This window comes from Panthera onca, chromosome D2 (assembly GCF_046562875.1).
Source record: "Panthera onca isolate mPanOnc1 chromosome D2, mPanOnc1 haplotype 2, whole genome shotgun sequence".
Classification (NCBI taxonomy): Eukaryota; Metazoa; Chordata; class Mammalia; order Carnivora; family Felidae; genus Panthera; species Panthera onca.
The window spans coordinates 7,836,841-7,859,714 of NC_138349.1; the positions used below are offsets into that span (position 1 = coordinate 7,836,841).

General features: G+C 48.8%; 1 protein-coding gene and 1 long non-coding RNA gene across 2 annotated transcripts; one reads left to right on the top strand and one right to left on the bottom strand.

Annotated features, from left to right (window-relative positions):
* The first annotated feature begins 3,216 nt into the window (after positions 1–3,216).
* Positions 3,217–8,181, top strand: NKX1-2 (NK1 homeobox 2). Its single transcript, XM_060641253.3, has 2 exons — positions 3,217–3,621; positions 5,287–8,181. The coding sequence occupies exons 1-2, from the start codon at positions 3,408–3,410 to the stop codon at positions 6,024–6,026; spliced, it is 954 nt and encodes a 317-aa protein (XP_060497236.3). The 5' UTR covers positions 3,217–3,407; the 3' UTR covers positions 6,027–8,181.
* A 12,279-nt stretch (positions 8,182–20,460) lies between these two features.
* Positions 20,461–22,871, bottom strand: LOC132684787 (uncharacterized). Its single transcript, XR_009612792.2, has 2 exons — positions 22,374–22,871; positions 20,461–20,708 (listed from the first exon to the last, which is right to left on the bottom strand). It is a non-coding gene; the product is annotated as an uncharacterized LOC132684787 (long non-coding RNA).
* Between the last annotated feature and the right edge of the window lie 3 nt (positions 22,872–22,874).

The window sequence follows — 22,874 nt, forward strand, 5'->3', positions numbered from 1 at the left end:
CATTAAATAGCCCCAGAAATGGATCAGGTTATTTAACACAACATCCCTAATGGCGCAATATCTCAGCTGTCTGCACTGATAGTGAACATTGTCTTGGACAGTGTTATCAGCCCAGGACACCCGCTATGAATATTGATCCCGAGCTTGTTACAGCCATCAGTTGCCATCAGGACAGGTCAGGGTGGGAACCCACCTAGCATCAAAGCAATTTAAAGACAGCACTCAGGCAGAATTTTAATGCCCACGTTGAAAAAACAAATCAACTCCATGCACAAAGGGAAGGTGGCTTGCTGGATATGGATATATTTATTATACAGGAACACCTCGGGTATAAATACATGGGTGAGGACATTAGCGAGTGAACACAAGGCCAGATTGTACCAATCGGAGGTCTCACTGCCTCCTGGTCATTCACAAAGCCGGTGGCCAGAAAGACAATTCCCTAAGGCCTCCCCCGCCCCTCACCAAATTGCAGAATTTTGCCTGTCTGTTGGGTGAGGTGGTTCTCTCTAAAATGGGTAAAAGGGAGCATTTTCTATTCCTTCAATGCTGCTGGTACACGCTACAGTGTTTCTTTTGCATCATCTATTTCCAGAAGCCAAGCACATAACCTGAGCTGCACTGAACACACGTATTAGAAAGAGAGATGATGGGGCGCCTGGGTGGCTCAGTTGGTTAGGTGTCCGACTTCGGCTCAGGTCATGATCTTGCGGTCCGTGAGTTCGAGCCCCAAGTTGGGCTCTGTGCTGACAGCTCAGAGCCTGGAGCCTGTTTCAGATTCTGTGTCTCCCTCTCTCTGACCCTCCCCTGTTCATGCTCTGTCTCTCTCTGTCTCAAAAATAAATAAAACGTTAAAAAAAAAATTTAAAAAAAAAAAGAAAGAGAGATGAAAAAAATAATAATAAAGGGCCAGGAAAAATTGATAATAACTAAAAGAAGTTATTAAAGATTGAGTCTTAAAGAACGTGGCCTTTATGTGTCCTTGACTTTGTCTCCAATTTGTTGCTTCTCCCTTTTTTGCTCCTTTTCTATATGTGACACCTGCGGACCTCAAAGGAAAGGGGATTCGTATCATTGAAACAAAATTCTTTTGAGGCAATTTATAAAGCGAAAATGGAAATGACCCAGGCTGGGATGGCTCTTAGCTGTCTGCAGCCATCCCTGTCCCTCTGGTTTGGGTACGAGGTGCCTCTGGAATGCCAGCCCATCTTCCCGTGAAAATGGCTTCAAGGTTGCCAACAGGAGAACAGAAGAAGGACTATGGGATGCCACAGATGTCCATTCTGGAGCTAGCTACCTTAAGCAGATCTCTTTCTACCCTGAAGAACCTAGATATGAAAAAATATGAATGTGGGTGGGAGAAAGTAAAAGGGGGCTGGGATCAATATAGGGAGGGAGGGAGAAAGAAAAGGAAATTAAAAAAGAAAAAAGCGTGTGATCTGGGTGAGAAAGAGCTGTCAAAGCAGAAAGCAAAACACCCTAATGGGTATGTGTTCAGGAAGGTTCTGTGATGTGCAATCCAGGGTCCTGGGTGCCACTGTTTAGTTCCAGGGCCACCTTCTCTTTGGTGTTCAGAGGGCGTGCATTCCCTCTGGTGGGAGGTGGGCCAGGGGGCTCGGGCAGGGCACTTCCTTTCCTGCTTTCCTGTAAAAGCACAATCCATCAAGGCTTTAGAACGAGAGCTGGTTTGAATTTCGGCGGGGCTTTAAAGTCGGCAGGGAATACAGGGGCCGCCTCTGGGAGGGGCCACAGGTTTGAATGAGAAAAGCTACAAGAAACCGGCAGATAGGGTCTTCGCTTCAACAACAGATGGGATTAACAGCGCCCCACCCACGCCCGCACTTTAATGGGCCAGTTTCCCCACCTCTTCCTACTGCTACCTTCTCGGACCATATTAATTGCCAAGTCATTGTTTGGGAGCCCCATGGGGCAGGGAAGAAAGGAACAGCAGAGTTTGAAGTGGTTCTGGGAAGAGGGGTGGGAGAAACCTCAGAATTTGCCGCTGGGATAAATACTTACAGCTCATAGACCGCTCCCCAAGCGATGAGAGGAAAAAGGAATGTTAAGATGGACCCGGCTGGGGGAAGTTTCCCCCAAGGACTGATGTGCATCATTCCATGGGACCTGGCGGGGCAGATGGGAGCCCTTTCAATTATCTCTGTTTTCTGACTTCAAATTCAAACCAGACAAGCATCTTTTAACCTTTTTCCTCCTGGGGCTAGAAGGAGATGAGGGTCAGAGATGCAACCTGGGTCCCAGAGACCCAATTTCTGTTGCAAATGATTGAATCTGTAACTGTGAAGAAGGGCTGAAGGGCATCAGGGTTATGCTTGGCGTCTCAGCAAGCCGGGGGCAGCCACCCTCGCCTGGCTCACCGGGCCTCACCAGGGCATCTCCCTCCCCTGGCTTTGAACCCGCAACCTGACACGGTTTCCACAGCGGCGGGGCACCCTGGCGGGGGGCGGTTGGACCTCTCCCCAAAACTCCTCCAGCTCTCCTGACCCTGCTGGGCTAGGCTCCGGCTGGGGGCAGAAGGGAAGAACTTTCTCCCTCCATTTCTGAGATGGCAGGATATACTGGAAAGGATACAGGTCCGGGAAAAGAAGACCTAAGTTCGAATCTGGACGCTGTCACCAGTCAACAGTAACCCTGGGCAACTCCTCATCTTTGAACCTCAGTGTCCTCATCTTTAAACGGGGATGATAGTTTTGCCGGGCCACTCCCACCTCACAGGGATGCTCAGAGAATCAGACGAGATCGCGCAAGCCCGGGGGCATTGTGAACCGTAAACCGTGAGAACGTTAGAGCCTTTCAGTCCGAGGTGACCAGGTCTGAGGTCACCCCTGTGATCCACAGGCGCGGCAGATGTGCTGAGCGTTGCCTTCGAGTAATCAGTGCTGGCCTCAATTACATCCCCAATTCAAAGTCACGGGGGAAAAGTCACAAACGCAAGCGCAAGTCAGTGTGTGTGTGGGGGGGGGGGGGCGGGGGTGTCCCCCAGGAGGGAATCGTCGCGCGATCCGTCGCTCGCGCACGCCAGCAGTCCCCGTGGGTCGGGCGGAGGCGCGCGGAGCCGGCGGCGGTGTAGGGGCGGGCGCGCGCGCCGGGCTCACGCAGGCGCCCCCGTGCCGAGGCGAGCGGCCCCCGCGCGGCGCGGGGCGGTCGTGGGGCTGCGGCGAGCGCGCCCTGCACGTGGTGGGGGCCCGGGCCGAGCAAGTGCCAATCCCGGCGCTGCGCCCCCGCGGCTCTCGCCCAGCCCCGCCCCCGCGCCCCCCTCCCCGGCTTCACTTGGCCGCCGCGACCCTCCTACTGGCCGGAGAGCGGCGGCCCCGCCACAGCCGAAGGCAAGCCCCAGCGCGGCCATCCCGGACCCCGCGCCGCCGGCCTCGGGCCCGCGGGCGGCGGGCATGCTGGCATGGCAGGACGGCGGGGCCAAGGCGGCTCCCGCCCACCACAAGATTTCCTTCTCTGTCCTGGACATCCTAGACCCGCAGAAATTCACCCGCGCTGCGCTCCCGGCCGTGCGTCCTGCTCCCCGGGAAGCCAAGAAAAGTTTGGCAGAGGCCGAAGCGGGGAAGGACGCCAGCCCGGGGGACTCAGCTCGGCAGCGGGAGACCCCTGGTAAGGATGCGAAGCGGTCCCCAGTTCCGGGAAGCCCCAGCCCAGATGATGCCACGGGGAGTTGGAGGCGCGCGGGGGGAGAGGGGGAGGGCAACCGGGGACAGAGTGAGCGGCCCTTAGCGGAGCGTTCGCCAAAGGGAGAAGGCCACCCGGGACGAGGTACAAAGTGTTGCCTTGCCTCTGTGTCGGAACTGAACTGAGGCAGAAAAGAGGCCCCCAACATCCTGGGTCAGGGATTTGCCTACCAAAGCTGGTCCCTACTCACCGGCCAAGTCACTAAGCGCCACAGTTCTATTTTTTTGCTCGGCAGTGGAAACTAAACAGCGGGCGTCCACCTTAGTCCCCAGGCTCACTCATTTATCGGGCATTTAATGCGCCCGCTGCGTGCCAGGGCCTAGCCTAGAGACGGGGATAAAAGTCAGGGAAAACTTCACAACCCACGAGGCAGAGAACATCATGAATACTGCCTCCATTTTATGATTGAGGAAACAGAGGTGAAATCATGTGGAGGGGTCTTCGTGAGTGCGAGGTCAGGTTTAAGCACCGCGTGCCCACTTCGAACCACCCTTCCCACCATAGAGACACCTGCAGAGATGCCGCTGCCCCAAGCGCTCTCTCTCCCCAGACCCAACCATTGACTGGGGTGGGAGCAGGGATGGAGTGGGGCGAGGGGAGGCCGCCGTGGTCCTCTCTCCTCGAAACATTTTGACTTAACTCTGGTGGACACTTGATGAGAAGCCTGGGAGAGTTTGTGCCCGGAAGGTAGGACAAAAGACAGCAGGATCCGTGCTGGGTTGAAGCGTGGGCACGAGGCTCCCTGGAGAGACGCTGAGTCCGGGCGCAGGTCCGAGAGACGCTGGATGTGGCACAGCCCCCCGCTTCTCCTCCCCAAGTTTGGCAGTGATTGTCTGGGCCTCCGGGCGCCTCTGGCGGCTGCGCTTGGGCCAGGGCAGTCTGCCTGGTAATTGTTCGGATCGCCCCTCGGAGGGGCCGCTCTCCCCTCCCCCCACCTCCATGATCGATATTCTATTACTGGCGCCTGCATATCTCCTGCCCGCAGCTTGCAGGTACCGACTTCAAACCCCCTTTCCCTGTCTGATCCTAATATTGTTCGATTAAAACTTACCTTTAATAGATGACATCTATCGATCCGGCCCCGCACAAATCTGAAACTCTATTAACACGGCAGGAGAGAGAAGATGGGAAAGAGGGAATTTCACTTTAAGGCGGGGGGGGGGGGGGCTTAATAACTTCTTTTTTAATTGCTAGGAGTTCCAGACCAAAATAGGCTTCTAGCGACCAGAGAGACACAGCCCTAAACGCACTTGACATTTCGATGTCTCAACGTACAGTGATCCTACCCTCCCAATATTGTCCAATATGGTCATTATTTTTTCTTAATGCAAGGTGTCACTCATTCATTCAAAACCCACTTCTTGGAAGTCAGCTAGGCGGCAGCTGAGTAAAGGGCAAGAGGATCCCGCACCCCTAAACCCCAAATCCTGGCTTGCGAGGATGTGTGGTCGCGGGGGTGGGGGAGGGGGGAGCGCGATGCCGGAGAGGGGCCGACCTGGGGGCTCTGAAAAAGAACAGGAGGAGGAGGTCTGGGGACCCGGAGGGGCTGGGTCGTGCGGGGCTTCTGGTCACCCGCCCCTTTTCCACTAGATGCTGCGGACCGCGGCGCGGGCGCGGCGTCCCCCTTGGAGGGCTCGGAGGCCGAGGAGGCCGAGGAGGAGGAGGAGGAGGCCGAGGACGCGGGGCGGCGGCGGCGGAGGGAGCGGGCCGCGCGCCTGGAGGCGGACCCGGCGCGTTCCCCCGAGTCCCGGGCGGCGGCGTTGGCGGCGGGGGACCGGGCCCCCGGCGGGCTGGCGGGCTCCCCGGGCTCGCCCGACTCCCCGCGGCCGCGGCGCCGGCGCACGGAGCCCCGCTGCGCCAAGCCCAGGCGCGCGCGCACCGCCTTCACCTACGAGCAGCTGGTGGCTTTGGAGAACAAGTTCCGGGCCACGCGCTACCTGTCCGTGTGCGAGCGCCTGAACCTCGCGCTGTCGCTCAGCCTCACTGAGACGCAGGTCAAAATCTGGTTCCAGAACCGCAGGACCAAGTGGAAGAAGCAGAACCCGGGCGCCGACGGTGCGGCGCAGGCGGGGAGCGGCGCGCCCCAGCCCGGGGCGCCCGGAACGGCAGCCGCGGCGGGCGGCGGCGGCTCGGGAGGCAGCCCCGGCGCCCCCGGGCCGGGCGCGCTGCCCTTCCAGACTTTCCCTTCCTACTCGGCGGCCAACGTCCTCTTCCCAGCCGCCACCTCCTTCCCGCCGACGGCCGCCGCCGCCGCCGCCGCCGCCGGGGGCCCCTTTGCGTCCTTCCTCGGACCCTCCTACCTGACCCCTTTCTACACCCCGCACCTATGAACCTGGAGCTTCTCGGGGGTCCACTTCGTCGGGACTCACAAATGACTGGCGTCGTCGTGTGGTCCCGGTTCCACCGAGGGGCGCCGACGTGCACGGCCCGCCCCCTCGTGGTGAACGGGTGTGTGCGCGCCGCTTCCTTTCCAGCTGTGGGGAGGCGCCACCGGAGGGCAGGGAGAGGCCGCCTGCCGACTCCCGCAGCGCCCCTTGCCGCCGCGCCGACCCCCTGAATCCACGAGATCCGCAAAGGGGATCAAGGATCTGCAGTCTTTAAAAGTGCCCCGAGATGAAGGCTGTCCTCAGAGCTTAGCGTTTCTGAACTTGGCTCTTCGCTTCGGGTCAGGCTCCATTCGGTTCAAGGGCTCCTTTTGAGGGTCTGGGTGTCCCGAGCAGGGCTAACACTGCCGCGCTGCGGGGTTGCAGATGCCGGGGACCCGAGACTTCCTGCCCACGGGTCGCTCACAATTAGGATGGAACCTTCGAACGTTTTAGCTCACACACGTGGTAAGCAGCTTGCCCTTTTCGGAGCGGATGGTCTCCCTTTTCGTACTTGATTATTGGCCCCAAACCAAGGCTTCCTCCCAAATATTGAATGAGCTGGGTCCACGAGCACACACTGGCGCGGTGAAATGGACTATTTTTCAGATGCACAAATTTCTACGTTTTTAGATTTTCATTTCAGACGGGGACTTGAGCACAATTCTTGTTCCAAACGGACTCTCCTGAGAGACTAGGTCTCTTACTTTTCTGAGAAGCCCTAGAAGTCTCTGCTAGGAAACGTAACGGCTTTGTGGCCCGCAAATAGTGAACCAAAAGCTAGGAGAGCGGAGCTCCTCCGGCACACGTGACTGTCCTGAATTGGACTTTTTTTTTTTTTTTTGAGCAGCAGGCAAAAGTTCCTATTAGAGTATCAGATTAGAAACGAATGGTATGAAAGCTGTCTTTACAGAGAGGGGACATTCGAAAGTGAATGCCTGCTGGGCTATTTTTTAAAAGCACAAACTCAACATTATTAGAGCTTCATCTAGAGCAATTCTTGTTCCAAACAGACTCTCCGATGGCATGGTGAACACGTGAAGGGTTGTCAAGGGTGTGAAGGAAGTATTTCTGGGGCTACAGCGGAAGCAAAATCGTACCCGTAATGGATTCAACCGCCGCAGCTTAATGTATGGCCCTTAGTTCCAACTGCTACTTTTTTCTCCCTTAAAAAATTAGTTATTCTGTCAAATTCTCACGCCAGACTTGTTTGGAATGCTGCTTTTAGTTTTCTATGTAATATGTGTGAAACTCATATCTCAGAAACCCAGCTCTGCCTAACTAGGTCACGTTTATTTCTTCCTTACCTGGATTTGATTATTTGAGGCCTGCTGCTATCTACGTGGATAGCATCCTGCTTGCCATTTTTTGATAGCCTGTGCCATTAAAAATTAAATTTAATGATCATGGGCTGCTTCTAAAGTACATGCGTTTGGTCTCATGAACACATGATATCATAATTTTGAAATATCTAGTTCTATGGTTATCAGAAATGATAGAAAATATCCCCCCTCCCTTATGCCAAATTCAGTGAAGACTCCCTATTCACAGGACTCTCACAAGATTTGAGAATGTGTATCATTTGATTGCGTATTATTTACTAATTACTCTTTTCCTTCTATTTTAAAGAAGAGTGTCCCCAAACAGTGCATTGTTTCTAAAAGACAATTGATGCCAGATGAGATTAAGAATGCAGTTACTATGGTAGAGAACATTTTATTCACTTTACGCGTTGATAAACACTCCCTCAATAACCGCTCCTTGGTTTCTGAAAAGCAACACCCATGCGTCACAAACAGGCAATTCAAGTACACAGAGGCAAGATCTGTAACGAGAAGCTGGATTTCCATAAGATGTGGAAACATTTCATCTCTCAGGTACCAGAGTCCCAGAAGACTCCAGTCGGAAGAGAGGGACTAGGGAGGGAGGCGGGAAGCTTATCTGCGGACTAGCTTGAAGTGCTGTCATTCTTGACCTTTCCTGTTAGGACACCTTGTAGCAGAGTAATGCTCCAAGTGTGTGGCTTTGGATTTGTGCTGCTTTGAAAGGCCCCGTGGCTTTCCAACCAAATCCATGGATGTGTTTGTCTAATAAATCCTTTTTGTAATGCTTTCTCATTTAACTGTTTCTTGTTTTCTCTTAGCAAAGTTTTCAACTAATTTTGTAATTATCAGAGTTTGTATGTATGTGTCCCCTCCCCTCGCCAGCTAGTATTCACAAACTGAGGGTATCTCCACCCTGACCCTACTTTTTCATGCCACGTTAGGTACTTTGCCAAACCCATGCCAAACATACACGGAATGGCTACCCTGGCAGGCAGCATATACGAACACACAGGGCCATTTTCTTTTTTTTTTTTTTAATTTTTTTTTTTAACGTTTATTTATTTTTGAGACAGAGAGAGACAGAGCATGAACGGGGAGGGTCAGAGAGAGGGAGACAGAGAATCCGAAACAGGCTCCAGGCTCTGAGCTGTCAGCACAGAGCCCGACGCGGGGCTCGAACTCACAGACCGCGAGATCATGACCTGAGCCGAAGTCGGCCGCTTAATCGACTGAGCCACCCAGGCGCCCCAACAGGGCCATTTTCAAAGCAAAAGTGAAGCATCTTACAGAATTTTGTTAGTGGCTACAAATTAAATCAACACCTATGTACCAGATTTTTAGGGCATTAACTTCCTAGACTCACTGTGCAAGTTCTTAGTACCTTATAAAGTGCCTGGTAGGTCACTTTTTGGAGTTGCGCCATCCATTGGTCATAGATTTCTGATGTTAAAAAATGACTATTTCAGATCCCCACTTGAAACCCCACAGCCAAGAAGAAGGGGAGTGAGTGGAGAGCGTCTCATACGTTGAGAAATCCCCATCCGTTTTATGGGCACGGATCAATTTAGTGTATTTGTCTTTTTAGAAATAACTGCTAAGCACCTATTGAACTAGTTTAGAAAAAATCTTTTTTACATTTATTTATTTTTGATAGACAGAGGCAGAGTACAAGTGGGGGAGGAGCAGAGAGAGAGAAGGAGACACAGAATCCAAAGCAGGCTCCAGGCTCTGGGCTGTCAGCACAGAGCCCAACGCGGGGCTCGAACTCACAAACCACAGGATCATGACCTGAGTGGAAGTCAGACGCTTAACCGACCGAGCCACCCAGGTGCCCCTGAACTAGTTTTAAAAATGATGAATAGGTCAACAAGATATTCTTCAATAAATGCTAATAAGTACACTTAAAAACATAATTCCCCCTCAGGGTGCCTGGGTGGCTCAGTCGGTTACACGTCCAACTCTTGATTTCGGCTCAGGTCGTGATCTCAGATTCGAGCCCCATGTCGGGCTCTATGCTGACAGCTCAGAGCCTGGAGCCTGCTTCGGATTCTGTGTCTCCCTCTCTCTCTGTCCCTCCCCTGCTCGCACTCTATCTCTGTCTCTCAAAAATAAAATAAACATTAAAAACTTAAAAACAACAACATAATTCCCCCTTAAGGTCAACTGAAGGGAAGCATTTAAGCGTGAATGAAGTGGGAAGACCAGATTCAGGGAAAGAGAAATAGGAAATGTCCCTTCTTGCTTCTAGTTGGAAGAAAATCCCACGGGAGCCCAGTTGTGGAGACAGAGGGAGAGGGAGCCTTGGAGACTGGAGGACTCGGTCCCTGCAGGAAGTGGGAGGGGAATGCCAGCTGGAGAAAGCCAGGCTTCCCCATACCTAACCCTCCCTGGTTCTCTGGGGCTGTGGTTATCAAGGACCACAGGTGAGGCCCCTGACCTCTGAGTGGCTGGGTTCGAAGCCACTTCCACCCCGGAGTCCATATATGAACTTGGCAAGTTCCCTGTGTCTTGGGCCTCAGTTTCCTCACCGTGGTGCCTAGCTCAGATGAGCAATTCGTATGGAAAACACTTAGTTCCTGACACATTGAAGGTAGTTGTTACGCCCAGTTTGACGCTGGGAAGGACGGTAAACGCGCTGTACCTAGCCCGACCCCCTCATTTACAAAATTTTTACTGCAGCATAATAAACATACAGAAAACTGAAAATACCCGACGTGTACAGCTTGGTGCCTTTTCACAAACAGAATACACCTTCCTAGGGGCACGTGGCTGGCTCAGTGGAGCGTGTGACTATTCATCTCGGGGTTGCAGGTTCAAGCCCCATTTCAGGTGTAGAGATTGCTTAAAAATAAAATCTTGAAAAAAAAAAAAAGAATATACCTTTATAATCAGCATCCAGATCAAGAAACTGAACAGGATGAGCATCTCAGAGCCCCCTTGTGTCCCCTTCCAGTGATTACCTCCCCCACGGACATCCGAAAGCATAGATTACTTGTGCCTCGTTTTATTTTTCTTTTAATTATGGAAAAGGAATCCTGCAGTATATATACTCTGTGTGCCTGGCTGTCTTTGCTCAACACTATTTATGAGTTTCATCCATGTTGTGTGGCATATAGTTATAGATTATTCATTCCTGTTACTGTTAGCATAGCACTGTAGACACAACTCATTTATCCATTCTACTGGTGGTGGGTGATCAAATACTCCTTCATTATTTTGGTTGAACTGTCTTGCACACATCTTTTGGTAAACATATCTTCCTATTTCCGTTGATAATGTATCCAGCAGTGGGGTTACTGGGTGCGCAGATGCCTAGCTTTAGATACAGTCAACCAGTTTTCCAGCGTGTGGGGGCAATTTCCATTCCCACCTGCAAGGGAGGAGAGTTCCAGGTGTTCCACATCCTCCCAACATATAGTATGGACCACCTTTTCCATCTGATGGTCCTGGAAGCTATGTAGTAGGCATCGCACTCTGGTTTTAAATTTCATTTCCTGACGGGTAATGATGTTGACTACCTCTCCATATGCCTGTTGGCCATTGGCGATCTGTTTCGGTGAATGCCCTGTCACATCTGCCCACTGGTAAGACAAGCTGAGTCTTAGAGAGGAGGGGACTTGCCCCAGGTTGTCCGTGTTACCAAAGAAACTGAGACTCGGCGAGGTTATGAGACTCGCCTAAGGTCTCACAGTAAGAGAAGAGCAGAGCCTGAAAGCTGGGCCTGATGACTCCAGGATGATTTAAATGGTACATGAGGCCACCAGTCATATAAAATATTTGGTAATTTTTTTTTAATGATCTGAGCGCTGCTTGGGCATTTAAAAAATGTTTATTGGGGCGCCTGGGTGGCTCAGTTGGTTAAGCGTCCGACTTCAGCTCAGGTCATGATCTCACAGCCCGTGGGTTCGAGCCCCGCGTCAGGCTCTGTGCTGACAGCTCGGAGCCTGGAGCCTGCTTCAGATTCTGTGTCTCTCTCTCTGCCCCTCCCCTGCTCGTGCTCTGTCTCTCTCTGTCTCAAAAATAAATTAAAAAAAAAAAACATTTAAAAAAATGTTTATTTTTGAGAGAGAGAGAGAGATAGAGAATGCAGGGGAGGGGCAGAGAGAGAGGGACAGAGGACCCTGAAGCAGTAGTTATAGCTAAGTATCAGTGTTGGAAAGAAAGGGTATTCCATTGTTCCTCCGTCCTCCCTCCCCCTCCTCCTTCCTTCCTGCCAGACTTGTACTGAGCACCCATTCTGTGCCAACTGTTTTGGATGGTGGGAATTTAAGTCAAGTGAGTTCCCAGACACAGGGTAGGTTACAGTCTGTGTATTCCTATCTTTTCTGTGATCATGGTGGTTTGTGGAGACAAAAAGAAGACAACCCACAGGGCACCTGGGTGGCTCAGTCTGTTAAGCGACAGACTGGCTCCGGTCACGATCTCATGGCTCGTGAGTTCGAGCCTTGCCTCTGGCTCTTGTGTTGACAGCTCAGAGCCTAGAGACTGCTTCCGATTCTGTGTCTCCCTCTCTCTCTGCCCCTCCTCTGCTCACTCTCTGTTTCTCTCTATTTCTCTCTCAAAAATAAACATTAAAAAAAAATAAAGAGGACCCTTTATTTTCCCTCTACCACTTACCAGCTATGCAATCTGAGGCGAGTTTCCTCAAATGTCTAAGCCTCCAAGAGGCACATATATGCCCTTAGTAATTGTTAAGGTTCTTCTTGCCAGTGTAGAGATTGGCTTATGTAGGTAACCAAGGGGTTGGACCAAGGCCCAACCTTGGGATTTTTTTTAACGTTTTAATTTATTCTTGAAGGAGAGAGAGACAGAACATGAGCGGGGGAGGAGCTGAGAAAGGGGGAGACATAGAATTTGAAGCAGGCTCCAGGCTCTAAGCTGTCAGCACAGAGCCCAATGCGGGGCTCGAACTCACGAACTGTGAGATCATGACCTGAGCCGAAGTCAGACCCTTAACCGACTGAGCCACCCAGGTGCCCCTTAAAGATTTTGTTTTTAAGTAATCTCTACACCCCATGTGGGGCTCAAATTTAAAACCCTGGGATCAGGAGTCACAGGCTCTAATAACTGAGCCAGCCGGGCACCCTGGGGACTGCATTTTCAATAAGCGCTCTTTTTTTTTTTTTTTTAAAGTTTTATTTATTTAAGTAACTTCTACACCCCATGTGGGGCTGGAACTCATGACCTTGAGATCAAGAGTCAGCATGCTCCTCTGGGCCAGCCAGGCGCCCCAATAAATGCTCTCCCGGGCAGCTGCTGATTACACAGTGCTCATCCTTTGCGAGATTTACTCTGGCCAAGAACACAGGGGGCGGGAGAGGACAGTAGACAGTCCACACAAAAGAGCTGAGTGGACAATCTTGTAAAATTATTTATTTTACAAAATCGATTCCCTTCTTGTGAGTCATTTTCTTTCATGTGTAGTTAATACATTTACAAAAGGAGCTGCTGTTCTCTTTGCTTTTATTTTCTTAAAAAAATTTTTTTTTAACATTCATTCATTTTTGAGAGACAGAGACAGAGAGAGAGACAGACAGACAGACAGACAGAGTGTGGTTGGGGGAGGGGCAGAGAGAGAGGGAGAGAAAACATCCGAAGCAGGTTCCAGGCTCTGAGCTGTCAGCACAGAGCCGGATGCGGGGCTCAAACTCATGAACCGCGAGATCATGACCTGAGCTGAAGTCAGATGCTCAACTGACTGAGCCACCCAGGCACCCTGTCTTTACTTATAAATAACCTGCAGATCCTAAGGCAAAAGGGGCCGGGTCTGGGGGACAGTTAGGCTGCACTTTGAGAGCGTCACACTCATGAGGTCCCAAATTACCACAAACGTGCAGGAAGGTTTCAAAGTAACCATTAAAAGGCTAGTTTCTTCCCTTTTTAAAAGGTCTTTTCTTTCACAAATGCATTTTTTTCTAAGGGGTTCTGGGGTGGCACAGGGGGCTCTTTTTGGTACATCATCATTTGTGGCTCTAAGTCACTCTAAGTTCTTAGGGATTCAGAATACTTAGTTCCTATGAATGGGGCACTTGGGAGCCTTGGTTAAGCGTCTGTCTGACTTCAGCCCAGGTCTTGATCCTACAGTTCATGAGTTCAAGCCCTGCATCAGGCTCCGCACTGCAGCAGAGACTTCTTAGAATTTTCTCTCCCTCTCTCTCTCTCTCTCTGCCCCTCCTCGGCTTGTGCTCTCTCTCTTTCAAAATAAATAAACTTAAAAAAAAAAAAAAAAAAAAGAGTACAGTACTAAGTACCATAGAAGGAAACTAACCAACTCCTCTTGGAGCCTAAAAATCCCCACTCACATCTAAGCAAGATTCTGATGGAATCTTTTTAAAGACATCAAAACAAAGTTCAAGCACATCTCTAGTGTAAAATGAGCTTCTTTCCATATAGTTCAGTAATATTGGTGAATAGAGCCCGTAGCAATTATTCAAGAGATACCACAAAAATACCGCGTCTTGTCTGATAAATTCACAAGGTGTCTTAATAAAAATACCTTATTCTTGAGTCACACTTCTAAATCTTTCAAAACATTTTAAGTCTTTACTCTTATTTATTTATTAAAAGATTTTATTTTTAATTTTTTTTAATTTAATGTTTATTTATTTTAGAGACAGAGAAAGACAGAGGGTGAGCAGGGGAGGGGCAGAGAGAGAGAGACAAAATGCAAAGCAGGCTCTAGGCTCTGAGCTGTCAGCACAGAGCCTGATGCAGGGCTCAAACCCATGAACCCTGAGATCCTGACCTGAGCCGAAGTCGGAAGCTTAACAAATGGAGCCATCCAGGCGCCCCAAAAGATTTTATTTTTAAGTAATCTCTACACCCAACGTGGGGGCTTGAACTCACAACCCTGAGATCAAGAGTTGCACGGTCCACCGACTGAGCCAACCAGATGCCCCTCAGCCTTTTTTTTAATCGGGAAAATATACATTACGCCGAATTTACCATTAAAGCATTTGATTTAGTGGCAAGAGGTATGGCCACAATATTAAGGAACCGTCTCCTCTATCTGGTTCCAGAACGTTTTCATCCTCTCACGCAGAGACCCTGCACCCATTAAGTAGTTACCATCCATCCCCACTGCCTGTACATTAACAGCCACTAGTCGGCTTCCTCTGCACATTTGTCTTCCCTGGACATTTCCTATAAATGGGATCATATAAAACACGGCCTTTCTTGTTTAGCTTCTTTCTCATGTAACGTTTTCATTGTGTTCATCCATGTTTTAGCAGGTGTTAGTACTTCACTGCTTCTCATGGCTGATTAATACCCACTGTAGGGAGAGCCCACATTTTGGCCATCCATTCCTCAGTCGATGGACATTCGGGTTCTTTCCACGCTTTTGCGATTGTGAATAATGCTGCCGTACACATTCGCGTAAGAGTTTTTGTTTGCACGCCTGTCTTCAGTTCTCTTCGGTACGTAAGTAGGGGTGGGATTACTGGCTCACGTGGTAATCCCATGTTTAAGTTGTTAAGGAATCCTAGAGTATTCTGCACCCTTGTACATTTCCCACCGGCAACAATGAGGGCTCCGATTTTTCCACATCCTTACCAACAATTTTTATGATTACTGTTTTTTTTTTAATTTTTAATGTTTATTTATTTTTGAGAGAGAGAGAGAGACAGACAGAGAGAGACAGAGCATGAGTGAGGGAGGGGCAGAGAGAGAGGGAGACACAGAATCCCAAGCAGGCTCTAAACTCTGAACTGTCAGCACAGAGCCCGACGCTGGGCTCCAACCCACAAACCGTGAGATCCTGACCTGAGCCGAAATCGAACCCTTAACCGACTGAGCCACCCAGGAGCCCCTGTTATTACTGTTTTCAAATTAAAACCAATTAGTCGGTGTAAAATGTATCTCATTGTGGTTTTGATTTGCATTTCGCTAATCACTAATGATATTAAACATCTTTTCATGTGCCTGTTGGCCATTCATAGGTCTTTGGAGAAATGTGCATGTAAACCTTTCGCTCACTTTTTAATTGGGTTGTCTTTTGTTGTTGAATTTTAAGAATTCTTTGTATATTCAAAACACATACCCTCCTCCTCCCCCTCTTTTTTTGTACATTAAAATAATTATACTCCCAAGACTCCTCCCTCCCTTCCTTTGCACAATTACTGAGCACCAGCTGTGTGCCAAGTGCTATCCTAGCATCTGGAAATGCAACAGGAAGACCCTGGCTGGGCCTGGGACAGGAGCTCGGGTGAGTGAAAGTCACAGACAGGTGCACACCTGGTGCAACAAAGCGTAGAAAATGCCATGGCTTTCTTGTCAGCAGTTTCTGTATGAAGCAACACTCTCCTTAGCACTGATGTCATTTGGAATTCGGGCTGGAAATAAATAGGCTATTGATGTCACTTCTGCCATGCTTGTTCTATACAGATCTGGTTTGTGTTTTACAAAGGTCTTGCCAGGCATTTATAAGGTGTGGCAGACATTATTAACATAGAAGCTAATGTTATTTGTGAGATATGTTCAAAGGATCAGAGTTACTTGTTTTCCTGAGATGAATCGTGATTGGTTTTTTTTGCCCTTACAAACTTGCTAGCTTTGGGTTGCCTGGGTGGCTCAGTTGGCTAAGCATCCGCCTTCGGCTCAGGTCATGATCTCACGGTTCGTGGGTTCGAGCCCTGCGTCGGGCTCTGTGCTGACAGCTCGGAGCCCAGAACCTGCTTCAGATTCTGTGTCTCCCTCTCTCTGTGCCCCTCCCCTGCTCATACTCTCTCTCAAAAATAAATAATGAAGATTTTTTAAAATTTAAAATAAACATTAAAAAAATTTAAAAATTAAATATAAATAGAATTTCTAACATTTTCTTCCTGCACATCCTTATCACATCTTACACTTCCTCCCAGACTGAATCCTGACACATTGCTTTTCTCTGCCTGGGCGGCCAGATCCTCTAGCAGGCAAGGCCTCACCTTAATCCCTTAGCACCTGCTACATTTTGTCTGGAGTCAGGGCTTCTTCCGTCTGGGAGAGCCTGCCCGTTTCTTTCTCTCTGTCTCTCGCTCTCTTTCTCTGCCAATTCATCCACATATCTTGGGGATCTTTTACCTCTCACACTGGAATATGTTGGCACTCAATCAATTGCCATTAAATGATCGAACTACCTTTCCACCTTTTGGTGGGTCTCATATTGTCGTTTTCTCCGGTGTTTGGGGTTGGTTCTATTTTTCCACAACCTTTTCAGAAATTTGGATAACGAGTCTGAGGCAACACCACACTAAAAAAGAAGTTGTTCGTAACTTTTGTGTAGCAATAGAAGCAATTTTTTTTTTTTTTTCCCTTTCAGGTCATCACAGATGTATAAGCTCAATAAAAATCAACTACTTAGAAAAATGGCCACACAGTTGAATGTCGCAGTGGGAAATTGCTCTAAGTTTTCCAACTGCCTTCAATTTGTTCGCTACCCCTTTCAGAGACGGCACCATTCCGTGGACCACGCCAGCCTGCTTTGCTCTCCTCGGAGACCTGGATTTAGAGTCTTAGCCTTGAAATTGGAAGTGCAGGTCAGTCCTGTGACCTGGCAATCCTACTTCTAGGACTTTTATGAAAGTCCTTCTACACTTTTATGAAATGTCACAGATCAGGTTATCTATTGTGACACACTTTGCAATAGCAAAAGACTGGAAATAATCCAAGGGTCCTGCAATGGGGCTATTAAGCAGCTGTAAACAAAAGAATGAGGGCCCTCTCTCCCTATTGACACAGAAGGAGCTCTGGGGCACATATAACCTGCTCTCAGGGGTGTTAGAAAGTGGAGAAAATAATGGCATGCATTTGTATTTGCTTCTATTTGTATGAAGAGTCGAGAAACCAGAAGCTAATACAAAGAGTTGCCCTTGGTAGGGGATGCTGACTGATGGCTTTGGGGCAGGAGGAAGAGTTCTTGGGGTGTACTTTTAAATTTGCTTTGACTTGTAAATGAGGCAAAGTATTAACTATTTACAAAACAAAAAGAAGTTGCTTGGGAGTGAAAGTGTCGGAGAGGAAAGTAGTTCTATGGAGTTGTCAAAAAAGAAAGAAAGAAAAAGAAAATAAAGAGCTACATGCTTTATACAATTGGATGACTTCCAAAGTTCCTTCAAATATCTCACTCTTTGGAAATTAGGAAGAAAATTGGAACTGTTTTTTTCCACAATCTGCCCAGTAGGGCACTGGGCTACCTCTTTGGATTTATGACAAGTTTCCTTAGAAAACTAACATACGTGGGAAGGTGTTACCAAAGCTTGTTTCAAGGACCAGAAGAAGGCCAGCTCAGAATGAAGTTCCTAACATATAATCCAGCCCAACTGTGCTTTGCTTCCTGACCTCCAAGGGGCAGATGAGAAAACTCTAGGGTGGTCATGAGTAGGGCCAGAGTGGGAACAATTTCTGAGCTATCTGAGCACCACTTCAACTGTTAAAAAGTTGCCTTTTTGGGGCGCCTGGGTGGCTCAGTTGGTTAAGCATCCAACTTCGGCTCAGGTCATGATCTCACAGTTTGTGAGTTCGGGCCTCGCATCCGGCCCTGCGCTGACAGCTCCGAGCCTGGAGCCTGTTTCGGATTCTGCGTCTCCCTCTCTCTCTGCCCCTCTCATGCCCATGCTCTGTCTTTCTCTGTCTCTCAATAATAAATAAACATTAAAAAATTAAAAAAAAAAGTTGCCTGTTCTAAATAAAATTTACCCCAGCAGATCCCAGTAGTAAAACAGTTGCCTTTTTAAAAAAAATGTTTGATTTATTTCTGAAAGAGAGAAACAGAGTATGAGCGGGGTTGGGGCAGAGAGAGAGACACACACAGAATCCGAAGCAGGCTCCAGGCTCTGAGCTGTCAGCACAGAGCCTGACGGGGGGCTTGACCTCATGAGACACGAGATCATGACCTGAGGCCGAAGTCGGAAGCCACCCAGGCCCCCCAAAACAGTTGCCTTTTTAATTGGCACTTCTCTAGCTTTCTAAGTATAAGACATGATTTACTTAGATTTCAGTAGGAATCTGCAGAAGAGGGAAGATTCAAAGCCGGGTGATGATGGTGAAGTTTTGTGAAAGAACCTTTACTCATTATTGTAAATAAAAAGATTAATGCCCCCGTGGTTTGAGCCACTGGGTAGCTTAGAAGTAGGTAGGTCTTTTACTATGACATTTATTAGAGGTCTTCAGGATAACCCATTTTACAACACGGATAAGTGAGCAATGGGATCTCAGGTTACCCCGGCAAGGAGCGGAGTCAGGATTGACTTCTGGATTCTCTGACTTCAAATAAAAGCTATCCAAGGTTTGGCACTCAGAGTTAGCCTTCATGGAATCAATAAAAAAATCATTGCAAAATACACTGAGCTTATTAGTATCTGGATAGATAAGGATGTAAATATTTAACTAGCACTTGCGATTTCTCTTATTTTTTTAAGTCATGAGCAATGCAAATAATTTCCAACATAAGTGGCTGCAAACGCACTACTTGGATTTTTTTTGTAAAAAAAAAAAAATGGACTTTCACCTTGAACTTTCTTACTTGAAATTCCTTCTTCTGATTGTCTCAAGTGTGGAACTTGATAGGGTGGGAAACCTGGCTTCTTGGCTGGTCCATTACCTATCTCTTGTAACATTGGCTGGCGCCTTTACCTTGGAGTCTTGGATTTGTCTTTAAAAGTATTAGATTACATGTTTAAAGCTCTTCAGCTCTAAAATCTACTATGCATTTATATCTCTAATTCATAATTTCAAAATCCATTTATTATGCTTCAACATTGAGGATTAGCTGACTTTTCACCTCCACGAGACGAGTCTCTTTTTAAACACTTGCTCTTGAGCTGATTTAAATAGTCCTCTCCTCTAGCTGGGTAAGCCCAAGTGGCTGGTTGGCCTCTATCCCCCTTCTGGTATTTTCCATTCTTTTTCTACTCAGACTTCCAGGCACACGGTATACTCCAGCTATAGTCCCCAGATCCCAGAGTCCTCGGAGGCTCCCTTCCTGGATCCAGTTCTGTCCCCATGAGATTTGGGGATGTCATGGCCCATGCTAAGGACTGGTCTCCCTCCTCCTCTCCAGCCCTCAACAGTATAAACTTACTGCACCCAATGACATTCCTCCAGCACTTAGATAATGGACAATAATGGTTTGAAGTGTCCTCTTTTTTTCAGCCCCAGCTTCCAGGGCTGTCATCTGCACTGCCGTTCCTAGTCTGAGAGTGGGGAGGGCTTTGGGCCACCGGGGCTTTTGGAATCTCAGGATCGTACTCCTGTAATGGCCACTTGCTCTGTCACTAATTCCCGTCCACCGGAAAACAGTGTAGAATAATAATTCCTACTAAGGCACCACGGAGATGGTTTCTGGGAGGCTGTAAAAATCCCGCAAGACAGGTTCAACCTTCAAGAACTTATAGCCTCCATGGGATGATAAGACATAGCTAGAGCTAGAGGTGTATGGTAGGTGAAACAGTGACAGCAGGTGGGTGACCACTGTGGCCTTTGTAGCCAGGATGGGTGTCATGTGGCAGGTGTGGAAGGACAGGAGCTGCAGCTAGATTTTTTTTTTTTTGGTTGCATCTAGACTTCTTAAGTGGAGTTCAGCTGCTGGGGAGAGAAAAGAAATACTCCTGGCAGGCAGATCCTCCTACTAGAACCAACATTTTAACTGCAAAATTTCTGAATCGCTGCCTATTGTTCCCAGTTCAGACCTAAGTTCAGAACTTTTACCAGCTACTCCTCCCCACCTCTCGTTACCATTTTGCTTACCTTGCTCCTGCCAGATCCCTTCTGGACTTAAGCAGGTTTATTTCAGATTCAAATGTCTGCCCCACCCAGCCCAGTGCTGTAGCAGCTGGGAGGACAAGTCGTGCAAAGTCGCCAAGTCTTTAGTAGGAAGATCTCTTTTTAGGGTAAATGAAATCTGGAGGGAAGGAAAATTTCTCCTGCTGGGTAAAAATCACCAAACACTTATTTTCTGAGTGTCTTTACCAGACTTTCTCCTTGGCTGTCAGCTTGGAGTTTTCCTTTTTACTCAATTCAAGGCCAAGTAGTGTAGGCTACACTAATGACAAGTAATAACGAGTTAGACACTGAAGGAAGCAATAAGTCAGAGGCCTGCAGAATCCATAAATTGTTTTACTGGGTACCAAATAATTGAGGGTTGCTGATAGGAGAAAATGACTTGTTTCCTCTTTTTGTGTAGTTATAGCTCTTTTAGATGGTCAAGGTTGCGAGATTTCAGTTCACTCCTGTTGAAAGAGCACTTCCTGAAATTTCTCCTTCCTGAAGTGACCCCTGTGCTCTTGCTTGATGTGAAACCCTCTACAGAAGCAGGCATGTAGGCGCTCAAGGGACTCTGTTGAGTGAACTAATGAAATTAATTTAGGTGTTGGATGGGTCTGTCTCTATATCTCCCAGATTTATGGCTCCTGAATAATTAGTTGAGTCTATGAATAGTTTTAGAGGCTCAAAAACCTTTGTCAAGTATGGTCTGTTTTATAGGTTTCTAGATTGTACAAGTAAAAAGCATACAAATAGAGCAGCTCTGTTTCTTGGTTGAAAACAAGCTGCTTTCCAGTCCAGGGCTCCAAGGTCATTCCACTACTAGTAGAAAAACCATAAAATATTATCATGTTGTTTGTAACTATTGCATCTTTTTTCTGATAAGAGAGAAAAGAGATAAAAGCCAGACATTCTCAGGTGTTCTTGAAAATGGTTTTTTTTTGTTTTTTTTTTTGTTTTTTGTTTTGTTTTTTTTTTTTGGTAAAGAGCATCTTATCTGTGAGTCCAAAGGCAATGCAACATATTTTGAGGTTACACTCAGATCTTGGGTGTCACGTTCCCTTCATGAACTCAGAAACGCCTGACCCTACTTGCCAAGGCAGAGCTGAGGATTCCTGGGCTCTGTAAGAGTTTCCAGAGCTAGGCTTGGCTCTATATACCTGCTCAGGTCTGTGGAGCAGGACCTTGGAGGAAGGATCCCTCTTTGAACTCTAGGGCAGAATGACCTAACTTCCAAGAAATCATACTGTGTTCAGTTTTGTGGAGGGACATCAAAGAACTAAAAGGCAAAGTCCTGCTCTCAGTGAGCTCCAGAGAGCATGTGGCTGTAACAACTGGAGTAAGTGACATTGGTCTAGGGCAGGTGGAGCCAAGGAGGACTGAATCCCTTTTGGTGCCTTGCTCTGGGCATCTGCGGACACGGGCTCTGCTCTTTACAGCACTGCCTCTGTCCCACGCCATTTTCCAGCCCTGACCACATTAGCTTGGACTTTACTTTCTACTCAGCTAAGGCTAACCTTAGTTGCTTATTTGTGCTGAATGTCTCCCGTGTGCCTCCCTACCCCATCCAGTCTCCACCCTTTCCCACAGAACCGGTGTCCCAGGAGGGTAACCTGCAGAAACTTCCTTAAAGGGCTCCCTAGGTCTCTAGCTTCCTAATATGTTCAGCCCACGGAGAACTCTGGCAAGAGATGAGAGTTTGGATGCTTACCACTCCAGCACCCTCCCAGTGGGGTCGCTGATGACCACAGCTCAGGCAGGTGGCCTCTCCTTTCTTTTCTCTCTTTGGGTTTTGGGAACCCCTCCCTGCAGGCCAGGATTCACAAGGGTGCACTGAGCCCAGGTTGCTTTCCACCCTTGTGGTTTACCACTCCACACTTAAATAATTCCTTTAACAAATGCATCTCAGATTTCCAGTTTGGAGTGTGCCATTTGTTTCCAGCTGGGAGCCTGACTGACCACTATGGTTTCATGAATCATGGTGCCGTCCTTTGTCCCTGCCATTGTCTTCCACCACCCACGGAGAAGGGCAGTGGTACACAGGGCTGGGCTGCCTCTCACCCGTGGGATAACCCTGGGTAAGTGGCTTCTCCTCTCCCAGTCTCTGTTTTCCAATATATAACAAAAATTGTGTAGGCTAAGTGATGATGTGCAAGTCCCTTCCGATTCTACTACGAGATAATCCTGGACTGTCCATTTTGAGTTCTGAGTTTTTATCACGGATTGTGCAGGGCGCTGCAGACAAACTTACACGGAGTGCCACGAGGAGGTGGGCCGTGTGTCTACCAGCTGCCGTGATGACTTCTGGGGGTGAGTTCAGAAGCTCACAGGGTTCGAGGGGTCCCGCAGCGGTATCTGAGGTGTAGCTGGGTGGGAGCCCCACAAAAGGCTTTGTGTGGCAAGGAACGGGAGCTCGGCCAAGGAGCCCTGGGCTGGGGATCGAGCCTGTCGTCCATACCCTCGTGGCTGGGGCCCAGGAGACGCCGCGAGCCCCAAGGGCGCCCAACAGACATTTCATCCTTTCAGGCCTCGTCTTCCCGCCAGCAAAGGGCGGGAGGTGAGCGACCGACTGAAAGGCACGGGCCAGGCCAGCACGGGAAGCGCAGGGACGCGGCGGCGGCCCAGAACAGTCGCGCCAAGGAGATCCGAGCAGCCTTTCGAACCCGTGGTGGGAGGCGGGGTCCCCGAAGCGCGGCAGTCTGGGGGCGGGGCGGAGGCCGGGCGCACGGCGATTGGTGCCCAGCCCTCTGCC

What these genes read in the sequence shown, in the direction of transcription:
- NKX1-2 (XM_060641253.3), top strand. Translation starts at nt 3,408, where the DNA reads ATGCTGGCATGGCAGGACGGCGGGGCCAAGGCGGCTCCCGCCCACCAC. An exon ending in TCGGCAGCGGGAGACCCCTG is followed by an intron (nt 3,622 to 5,286) that starts GTAAGGATGCGA and finishes CTTTTCCACTAG; the next exon opens with ATGCTGCGGACCGCGGCGCG.